Genomic DNA, 10,959 nt, shown 5'->3' on the forward strand with positions numbered 1-10,959 from the left:
AGGGATCAAATATGTAATTTTGGAAACCTCGGGAGGAAATGAGATAATTGTATTCACCATCAAAGTCGTGGGATCCATCGGCACCTTCAAAAAAATGGTATTTTCATTGAAAAAAATGTGAAGGTGAATATCATAAATTAGGCAAAAACTTGTGTGAGACGGTCTCACGGGTCGTATTTGTGAGACGGATCTCTTATTTGGGTCATCCATGAAAAAGTATTACTTTTTATGCTAAGAGTATTACTTTTTATTATGAATATGGGTAGGATTGACCCGTCTCACAGATTAATATCCGTGACCGACTCCATAAATTATATGATAATGTTGTCACATCATAATATAATATCTAAGATTTTGAAATATTGTCATTTGACTCGAAATATAACGTAGGAATAAAGTACTTTAATAGGAGGTTTGAAATGACATTTGAATTAAGCTGAAAATATATTTTAGAAATCGAGAATAAATATGAAGGATGTTTGATTATTATTATTTTGTGATAGGAGGTGAGTTGTAAATAATCAACCTCAAGGGACGTTTCGATCATTATTGATCACCTGGGGTTGTTCCGTCATATTTTCCATCACATCTTCGCTACAAAAGCCAAATAGGCTCACAACCATACAACACAAATTCTTTTAGCCAACCAAAACAAAGGCAAGAAATGAGAGAAATTCTCCACATTCAAGGAGGGCAATGCGGCAACCAAATTGGTGCCAAGTTTTGGGAGGTTGTCTGTGATGAACATGGAATCGATTCCGTCGGAAACTACGTCGGTACCTCCAACGTCCAGCTTGAACGGCTTAATGTTTACTACAATGAGGCTAGCGGTGGGAGGTACGTGCCCCGGGCAGTCTTGATGGACCTCGAGCCGGGGACCATGGACAGCCTACGAGCTGGAGCTTACGGCAAGATTTTTCGGCCAGATAACTTCGTTTTCGGGCAGAATGGTGCAGGAAACAATTGGGCTAAGGGGCATTACACAGAGGGAGCTGAGCTGATCGATTCTGTGCTTGATGTTGTTCGTAAAGAAGCAGAGAATTGTGACTGCTTGCAAGGTACATGTTATGTTGACAAGATAAGCAATCAGCAACCTGCTAATCTCAAAGCTAAGATTCTATAAAATCATCAAACAAGGCATAATCTTGAATGGCTAGCTATAGTTTTCTTGTTGATCCAAAAGTTTTCGATCTGATACGATATTTCGCTCGATATTTTCTTGGTTTGGCAGGATTTCAAGTGTGCCACTCACTCGGAGGAGGAACGGGATCAGGAATGGGAACCCTTCTCATTTCCAAGATCAGAGAAGAGTACCCGGACAGAATGATGATGACCTTTTCGGTTTTCCCCTCACCAAAGGTATCGGATACTGTCGTTGAGCCCTACAACGCCACACTCTCAGTGCACCAACTAGTTGAAAATGCCGATGAATGCATGGTCCTTGACAATGAAGCCCTATATGACATTTGTTTCCGCACGCTAAAGCTCACTAATCCCAGCTGTAAGTACCATTAACTTGATCCTAAGAATATATATACATTGAGTCTGTCCAAAGTAGAGTCCAATTTCCATGTATAGCTAAAAATATCAATTGGAATGATGTTTAACTTATGGTGAAATGTAAGATCTTTGATCATTTTATTTCAAAAGCATAGATCTGTAGCGGACAAACAGTCGGCGTCCCTGGAGATTAAAAGATTGGGCTGCTTCATGCATAGCTATGAAAATGGAGTTGTATTTACAAAATGGACCTGATGTTAATTGGTTGTATAATTTATGGTTGCAGTTGGCGATCTGAACCATTTGATATCAACAACGATGAGCGGAGTGACGTGCTGCCTCCGTTTCCCGGGTCAACTCAACTCCGACCTCAGAAAACTCGCCGTAAATCTTATCCCCTTCCCACGCCTCCACTTCTTCATGGTGGGTTTCGCGCCACTGACCTCGCGTGGCTCGCAGCAATACCGCGCACTCACAATCCCTGAACTCACCCAACAAATGTGGGACGCTAAGAACATGATGTGCGCCGCCGACCCGCGTCATGGACGCTACCTCACCGCCTCCGCGATGTTCCGTGGCAAGATGAGCACCAAAGAGGTGGACGAACAGATGATCAACGTGCAGAACAAGAACTCCTCCTACTTCGTCGAGTGGATCCCCAACAACGTGAAATCGAGCGTCTGCGACATCCCACCAACCGGGCTTTCGATGTCATCGACCTTCGTCGGGAACTCCACGTCAATTCAAGAAATGTTCAGGCGTGTATCCGAGCAGTTCACCGTCATGTTCAGGAGAAAAGCTTTCTTGCATTGGTACACTGGTGAAGGGATGGATGAGATGGAGTTCACCGAAGCAGAGAGTAACATGAATGATCTGGTCTCAGAGTATCAGCAGTATCAGGATGCGAACGCCGATAACGAAGAAGAAGAGTACGAAGACGAGGAAGCGGACAGTTAGAGGTCAAGTGTTTGCTGAATTGTCACAATTAATATTTTGGCCATGTCGGCTCAGTTTTTAGTCTGTGCTATCGAGCGAATGAATATATGCTTTGATTTCTCAATATCTGTATATCTCGTTTGTGTATTTGTGATTGTACTTCAATCTATTGCTTATCGTTTATACATATATTCAATGTTATATATATATAACTTGAGTCAAATACCGGATTAAATAAATATGTGGCTTTCAAGTGGTGCTCGAGTTAGGGAATTATACTGTTTGGTCAATGATTATGAGTTTGATTCTTCGTAACAACATCATGTCTTGACGAATCTGTTTGTATAGAACTTGTTCGGTTTACCTGTCTAGTATTGTTTGCAGACTACTTCATTTGTGTGAAGGTTTACCCAATACGCATTAAATGATAACGACTGTGAGTTTTTTTAAAATGGCCGAATGCTCTAAAACGCTGTCAATTATCTTGATAATAAAATTCAATACACGAGAAACCACGATTAACATTTTCTGTATTATATTTGGTACTCAAATAAGGAAACTTGTGAAATTTTAAAAAAAAAAATTCAAAATTTATTGTGTAAAAAAAAAGTACCTTGCAGATCTGTGTTGAGTATCCATAATTCATGAAATTGTTATGTGGTTATGTGTATGAAGTATATCATTGACAATGAAAGTGAGAAAATAGGTGGTGATAATGAAATATTATATTAGAACTTGATTTGTATTTGAATGATGTGTTGAACCGCAATAGAAAAGTGACATATTTTACGGTTTTCAGCATAATTATATGGGTATTAGTCCAAATGAAATAAAACAAATTTCATTGAAAAGTTAATACATAGTACTAAAACTTTCATGTTTTCAGTCTTCTCCAAATCCATTTGAAAATAGGGGCAAAATCATCCCGAAGTGTAATGTGTGCATTTCAGTTTCTGCACTGATACATTTTGGAAAAATGAGCATAACTCTCGAGTCCGATATCCAAATTGAATGAGGTCGGTGGCAAATTAAAGCCAAGACATAGATCTACAATTTTCATGTTGATCATTTTTGCTAATTTGGAACGTAGGATGCCGGACAGAGCATCCCGCGCTCGAACGCGAGATGTTACTCTCCGAGCGTGGTACAAAGAGCAGCAGAGGGACAGAACTGCTCACGCTCGAGCGCGACATTTACCGCCCGAGCGCGGCACAAACTCGCATTCGGGGACAGAACAACTCGCGCTCGGGCGCGAGATGTTACCGCCTGAGCGCGAAACCGCCAATGGACGAGTTGATAAGAATGAGTTGCTGTACGTGTAAATTCATTTCATTTCAGCAGAGACAAAGAGAGAAACGAAAGAAACTTGATTTCTATCGTACGAAATCACCTCGATACGCTAACAGAACGTGAAACAAATTATATATTTGGAATCCTCGCGTAGAGAGCTTTCTTTTGAGGTAAGTTTCTTCTAGTTTCAGCACCTTTATTTATTTAAGTGCTGGAATAGCATGTATTTGAAGTCGAGATCTATGTATGTGAGAATAACCGACAAGAAACTATGTTTTGAAGTCGGAATTGAAATATGCTATGATTTTGATTTGATGTGAATTTTTGAAGTTTCAAAAGATATTTGAAACTGATGTTCTTGAATTTGAATGATATTATTGATTGAAATGAATGTATTATTGATGTAGATAGAGTTCCTATACTGAAATATTCAAGCTACATCGACTGACAACGAAGAATTAAGGTATGTTGTGACCGAGTAACATACGATATGTATATGTATCCTATGATATATGTTTGATTGATTTGACTGAGAATATGTGTCAATATGCCTTACTTTTTGAGTAATGAGGCATACATGAAATACACGTTGAGCTATGATCCTTGGATACCCTGATATGATTGGATTGGATTCAGAGGTTTGTGAACACAAGCTATGTTTGACATTATGTGGCCCTTAAAACATAATCATTAGTGGCCCCGATGATTGATTAAGATTTGGGATTTGATGGCGCTTTGTCGATGCTATCATACGAGTATCCCTGATTGAGGACGGTGTGCCAGCTCGAGCATTGATTTGATAGCGATTCGATTGATTTTGATATATGCTCAGTGGATGGGCATTTGACCTGATACCTCCACGACATACATGCATTGCATATCATATATTTTTGTTTAGATACTTGTGGTATATATTGTGGTTGTTTCAGACTGAGCTTTGCTCGCCCCAGAAGGGGCTGTTGTTGTCTTTGTATGTGGACAATGACAGGTACTCTAGGATATCAGGAGGCCGGAGAGGGTGCTTCTGGAGGGAGTCACAATTTGAGCTGAGGTTTTACGTTTTTCCCACTATATATGTATCTATATACATGGACATGTCTCGAGGATATGAGTTGTTTGTATGTAGTTTGTTTTGATTATGTGTGGTCATATTTTATGATGTGAGATGAAATACTATTTTGAGTATTCAAATAATGTATTTTGGGCTCATTGTAAAAAAAATTTAAACTCGTTTTCAGCTGTAATTAATTAACCCTAATCAAATTGCCTCGTAATAACAATTAGGAGTTAAGGTTCCCACACAGTATGGTATCAGAACATAGCTGGTAATGCTCGATTGAGTCTTATGTACATTTGAATGGCACAAATGAATTGTGTGCATGTGTTTGACTTATTTGTATTACTTGCTCTTACTTGATTTAGTTTGAGTAAGTTAGAGATGAGATTGTTGATTCGAGATGATGCTGATGATGTGTAATTGATATTTATTTGTGATATTTATTCTATGATTTTTAGATGGATCCCACAAATGAAACTGCGAGTAGTAGTACTGAGAGAATGGTTGGACAATTCGAAGGAATGTCCATGGAAATGGTGATGGCTCGATTCCAAGACTTGAAACCACCGAGGTTCTTTGGCACTGAGAGTGCAGAAAGAGCTGAGGCTTGGTTGAAGGATATTGAGCATTTTTTAATATTGTTGAATATTCTAAACCTCGGAGAATGAAACTTGCTCTCTATCAATTGAAAGACCGAGCAAAATCTTGGTGGGAAGCCGCTGAGATTGGATTGAAAGAGGTCGGAATTGAAGTCATATGGGATGTCTTCAAGGCCCAATTTCTTGAGCAGTATTCTCCTCCTTCTTATTATACTGCACCGGAAAATGAATTCAATAGGCTGTAGCAGAGAACGATAAATGTTGCACAATATGCTTCGAAATTTTCTACATTGTTGAAATATGCGCCTCATGTAGCGGCAAATGCAAAAGCGAAATATAACAGGTTTGTGAATGGATTGCATCCTGCTATATATACTTTTGTCATTTCAGGTTTGCCTACGAGCTACGCAGATGCAGTTGAACGAGCAAAGACAGTCGAAGCTGGACTAAGGCGAGGAGGTCCTCAATACGCTCCTTCACCTCCAGTGTCATCTCAGCAGCCTGACTTGCGTCCCAGAGGCAGAAAGTTTAAGAAGGCTGGTTCTGTTTCTTCATCTTCTTCGAGTTCCAATGTGTAGAACCCATAACTTAGACTACGTATAAGCCATGCATAATTCTAGTATTTTAAATGATTTTATTTCATGAGTATTTAAATGATTTTTCCTTAAGTTAATTATTTCATGCAGCAGTTTGATTTTTTATCATTTCAGTTATTTCAGTGAGGCCGGACTGAAGTTGGAGTTTAGAGATAAAATTTAAGATTCAAGAAACCTTTCCAGAATTTATTTTAGCTAGCAAGTAAGTTTATTTAAGTTAAAAAGGGAGTTTAAGGAATTATTTAAGTTACTTGAGGTGAGTAGAAAATAAATTCATTTAAGTTCTTAATTAAGGGGTTAGTTCACTAAATTATTTAAAGGATAGGTAAGGCTTTTAAGGGTTATAAATTTAGTAAATAATCAACATTTTCCCTCCATATATTAGTGAATTTTCGGCCCCTTAGTATCTAGACTAGTCATTGCCAACTCATCACCCTTTTGACCCATTCTTTGTTGAGTTAGCATACTAATCTTTTTAATTCTTTATCCACCTTAATTAATTAATTAGTGAGCATTATCCTAGTCTAGAAAACATGAGGATTTCGGCCACCCCATTCTAGAATCACCCAACAAATATTTGATATCAACCAACAATTCAAATTTCAAATAGAGGTAGACTTAGTCTTGATTTTGGTTCCCTATATCTTGCAACTATCTCCCTCACTCCCCTAATCATCATTCTCCACCCCTCATCACCGAAAACCAGAGCCATTCCAGTGTAAAAAAAACGTGAGCACCATAGCTAGAGGCAAGAGAGAAATCGAGCTAGCAAGGTAGAATAGAAAGCGCTCCACCTCCTCCGCGCCGGATCGTCTCGTTCTTTTCGTTTTTCTTTCAAACGAAACCAGGCATGCATATATTCTTCCTTGACTCTTCAATCAAGTCCTATTATCATTATTTTACATTGCATGATCATGTTTTGATAGCAAAAACCGAAATCTACCAAGAATTTTTCAGAAAATAAAGATGCAGATTTTCGGTTTTCTATGACAGCTTCATGGGTTGCTTTGTTTTGTGAGTTTCAGGTATTGGTTCGATTCCAGGCTCCCAAGGCGACATCTAGACATGTAATAGGATGCATTAGGACCATGTTGGTCCATTCATTGAACCCCATGCACGCTGGAAGACACGAAAATGACAGCAACTTAACATTCTTGCCACTTGAGTCTTCGAAAATAAAAAAAATCGGTTGCTGCTGTCCAAGGGAATGGATCTGAGCATGGCTGCCCTAGGGGCCTATAGCCATGGTTAGATCACTTCCCTAGCATGTTTAAGACGTGACTAAGTCGCCCTTTTGGTGGCTTGGTCCATGGTGAATCGGTTTTTAAATTAAAACTCAAGAACAGCACAACATCCTTTCGGCCCCTTCCATTTTACAGCACATGTGTTTCGATTTTTGTGGAATGGTATGGATCTTGGTTGGCCTAGGGCCCTTAGCCACGGTTCATACCATGCCCCTAGATGTCTAGATCGTGCCATGGTCAATCAAATGGCCACTGGAACGACACGAGACAGCAATCAAAGCCAAACACCCCTCACGCGCGCAAAGGTGCTCTAGGGTGAATCTTTTCGATTGTTGCTCGAATACTTCGAATTGTGGCTGGTCTAAAGCCCTTAGCCATGATTCGAATCATTCCTTGGGATGTTGATAAGAGTCTCTGGTCGGTGGTTCAAGCCCCAATGGCCGGTAGTCTCGAAAACGACGTAAGGAAACCAAGCGCAGCTGCTGGAATTTTCTTGACAGCAACTTGCTGCGTCGGTTTGGTGGCTCGTTCGTGTTCTTGGTTGGCTTTTAGCCCATGGCCTTGGACTGTACAGTACCTCACCAAGTTAGGAAGGTCACGTTTTTGGCCGTTTGTGATTCGGATCATTTTTGAGGTCGTACGAGAATTTACGGTGCGATGTGCCAAATTGACTCTCGAAAGAGCGTTTCATGTTTTGGCCTCCATTCACCTAGATTTCGGCCCTCACCATTTTAGGAGCATTATTTGATCATTTTAGATGTATTTTAATCATGACTACATGATGGTTCAGTGTTGGTTCGGGTTGGCTCGGAGTCATGATTTAATACGAAGTCGGTAGGCGTAATTGTCACATTTTTTAAGGTTATTGTATAGTTTGGTCCCATAAATCTATTGCATATTTTTCATGGCATATTTAGGTTGCAGCGAGCCTGGGAGCGATCCAATCCAAGCAGTAAAATGGGTACAGGATATTTAATTCAGTTATTTAATTATATTACGTGCAAAAATACAAATTTTGAGATTTATGCGATATTGCTTGTGGTCACTTTACTATCATGCTTAAGTCCGGTCCCCAGTATCGGCCCGGTCACCAGTTACCGGTCAGTTCAGTTGTTTCACCCAGTACTGTGGCAGTAGTCTGATCAGACGTAAATCCGATCCCCAGTATCGGTCCGGTCACCAGTATCGGTCAGCTCAGTTCAGTTCAGTTCAGGGACCACTTGCGTAGACCATAATCTCACAGAAAATTATTATATGCTATTTCAGTACAGGGCTCCAAGGAGCAAACAGTTTCACTATGATTTTCAGTTCAGCTATGCACGTATTATAATTAATCATGACACGACATTTTACGATATGCCTCATGACATGAAATTTTACTCCCATGCAATTTTACTATATTTACTCGTTATTTACGATATATGCATGTTGAGTCTTTAGACTCACTAGACTTGATTGTTGTAGGTACTGATGATGTCGGGATCGAGGGCGGGGACCAGTGAGCTAGCTCGAGTCGGCAGTAGTGGCACCCGAGGACCTCAGTTTCAGCACTTGCCATTTTGATGCTCAAATATTTTATTAGTTATTGAATACTTTAACTTGTTATTTTGGCAAGTAATAATTTCTTCCGCTGCTGTTTTGAACGTTAAATATTTTATCAGTTTTTGGTATGAATGAGGCACTCCATTTATTTTAAAAGAAAAATTTTAAATTTTCCGCAAATTTTCAAGTAAGGATTTTTAGGCCTCTACATCTGGTATCAGAGCAATGGTTCTGTAAAGGGTTGCACTACTACTGACCGCGAGAAGCTCATGAAGTCACGTCGTCGGTCTGTAAGTTTTACAGTTACGCATTTTATTTAAAGCATGAATTATTTAACAGCATGTTTACATGAAATGTTTTACTTCCATATTTATGTTATTGTTCAGTACTTAAATTTAAATAAATTATGGAATTATGCATGTTAGTTACGTATGGGTTATGTATGGAACAGTATGCCCCCTAGACGCATTCTCGAGCGCACTATAAATGAGGAGCCTCGCCAGGAGGACAGGGAGGAGCAGAGGCAGGAGAGAGACTTACCACCTCCACCACCACCGGACATGAATGCCCAGATGCTAGCTGGGATGACTCGGTTCTTCGCGCAGTTTGCGGAGAACAATGCTGTGGCGACCAGGCCGACAGAGCCTGAGGCAGTATACGAGAGATTCATGAAGATGCGTCCAAAGGAGTTTTCTGGGACGACGGACCCCATGGTTGCCGAGGGCTGGATCAAGTCCCTCGAGGTTATTTTCGAGTTCATGGAGCTTGGAGATGCAGATCGAGTTCGTTGTGCCTCTTATCTGTTCGGAGGAGATGCCCGCTTATGGTGGGAAGGAGCTTCAGTAGCCCTTAACTTGGCTACCCTGTCATGGACACGTTTCACGGAGGTATTCTACTCCAAGTATTTTACGGATGAGGTGCGCACCCGATTGACCACGGAGTTTATGAGCCTTAGACAGGGGGATCTGACGGTTACGGAGTTCATCCGTAAGTTCGAGAGGGGTTGTCACTTTGTGCCCTTGATCGCGAACGATGCTAAAGCCAAGTTGATGCATTTCTTGGTGGGTTTACGGCCGATCTTGCGCCGTGATGTTAGGGTGTCTGACCCTACTACTTACGAGGTCGCCGTCTCCAGAGCTCTGGCCGCAGAGCAGGACCAGCGAGATATAGAGAGGGATCGCTTGGGAAAGCGACCAGTTCAGATACCACACCGCCGTCCTCCTCCTCAGCAGCACCAGCATCAGCATAAGAGGCCGTATCACGGCCCGCCCAGGAACAGAGGAGGACCTCAGCAGGAGCAGCAGCAGCAGCAGCAGCAGGGACGTGTCGTCCCGAGGACCTTTGAGCACCCAGTCTGTCCCAAGTGCTCACGCCGTCATCCGGGAGCATGCATGTTTGGCTCAGGGAAATGTTTTAAGTGTGGCAGCACGGACCACATGCTACGGCAGTGCCCCCGGAAGAATCTGCCTACCCAAGGCAGAGTTTTTGCTCTCCATGCTGCGGAGACGAACCCTGACACCATGCTGATGACAGGTACCTTACAGCTTTAAGTTACATTTGCATTCCAATGTTTTGGGAATCGGGATTAAGATTTTGAACTTAGAATTGCGATAGGATTGCATGCTCTACTCAGTATTATTTTCGGGATTTAGTTAGAAGAACTGTGACCTTTGCATGTCTATAAGCTTAGCTCTTGTGATTATTTGGGTTCAGCTTAGTGTTCCGAACTTTCAGGGAGAATTTTCATAGCTGGCTCAGCTACCAAAGCCCTGATAGATTCAGGGGCTACCCACTCATTTATTTCAGAGGTCTTTGCAAACTTTCTCAAAGTTAAGACCATCGGGCTAGATGTAGCCTATTCGGTGTCATTGCCTTCGGGAGAGGAGATAACCGCCACCAGCGTGATCCGAGACATAGACCTTGAGCTGCATGGAAATCTTGTTTATGCGGATCTCATCTTATTGCCGATGCCAGAGTTTGACATCATTCTGGGGATGGACTGGCTATCGCGGAACAGAGTTTTGATCGACTTTCAGCGGAGATCCATTCTAGTTCGACCGCCTAAGATGACTCAGTTCTTATTTGAGCCGGACAGGTACTTTCCTTTACCGCGCATTATTCCATATGTTCAGGCTAGAAAGCTCATGCATAGAGGGTGTCGGGCATTTTTAGCAACTTTTATATCTGTCCCCGAG

General features: G+C 41.3%; 1 protein-coding gene across 1 annotated transcript; it reads left to right on the plus strand.

The window, feature by feature from the left end:
* The first annotated feature begins 594 nt into the window (after positions 1-594).
* Positions 595-2,623, plus strand: LOC140984521 (tubulin beta-5 chain-like). The gene is made up of 3 exons (XM_073452004.1): positions 595-1,058; positions 1,232-1,501; positions 1,787-2,623. The coding sequence occupies exons 1-3, from the start codon at positions 665-667 to the stop codon at positions 2,455-2,457; spliced, it is 1,335 nt and encodes a 444-aa protein (XP_073308105.1). The 5' UTR covers positions 595-664; the 3' UTR covers positions 2,458-2,623.
* Positions 2,624-10,959: the final 8,336 nt, after the last annotated feature.

This window comes from Primulina huaijiensis, chromosome 9, assembly GCF_012295235.1.
Source record: "Primulina huaijiensis isolate GDHJ02 chromosome 9, ASM1229523v2, whole genome shotgun sequence".
Lineage (NCBI taxonomy): Eukaryota > Viridiplantae > Streptophyta > Magnoliopsida > Lamiales > Gesneriaceae > Primulina > Primulina huaijiensis.

Excerpts from the sequence above, each read along its gene's own strand:
- LOC140984521 (XM_073452004.1), top strand. The coding sequence starts at position 665 with ATGAGAGAAATTCTCCACATTCAAGGAGGGCAATGCGGCAACCAAATT. Across the intron at positions 1,059-1,231 it reads GAATTGTGACTGCTTGCAAG|GATTTCAAGTGTGCCACTCA; the intron begins GTACATGTTATG and ends TTGGTTTGGCAG. Across the intron at positions 1,502-1,786 it reads AAAGCTCACTAATCCCAGCT|TTGGCGATCTGAACCATTTG; the intron begins GTAAGTACCATT and ends TTATGGTTGCAG.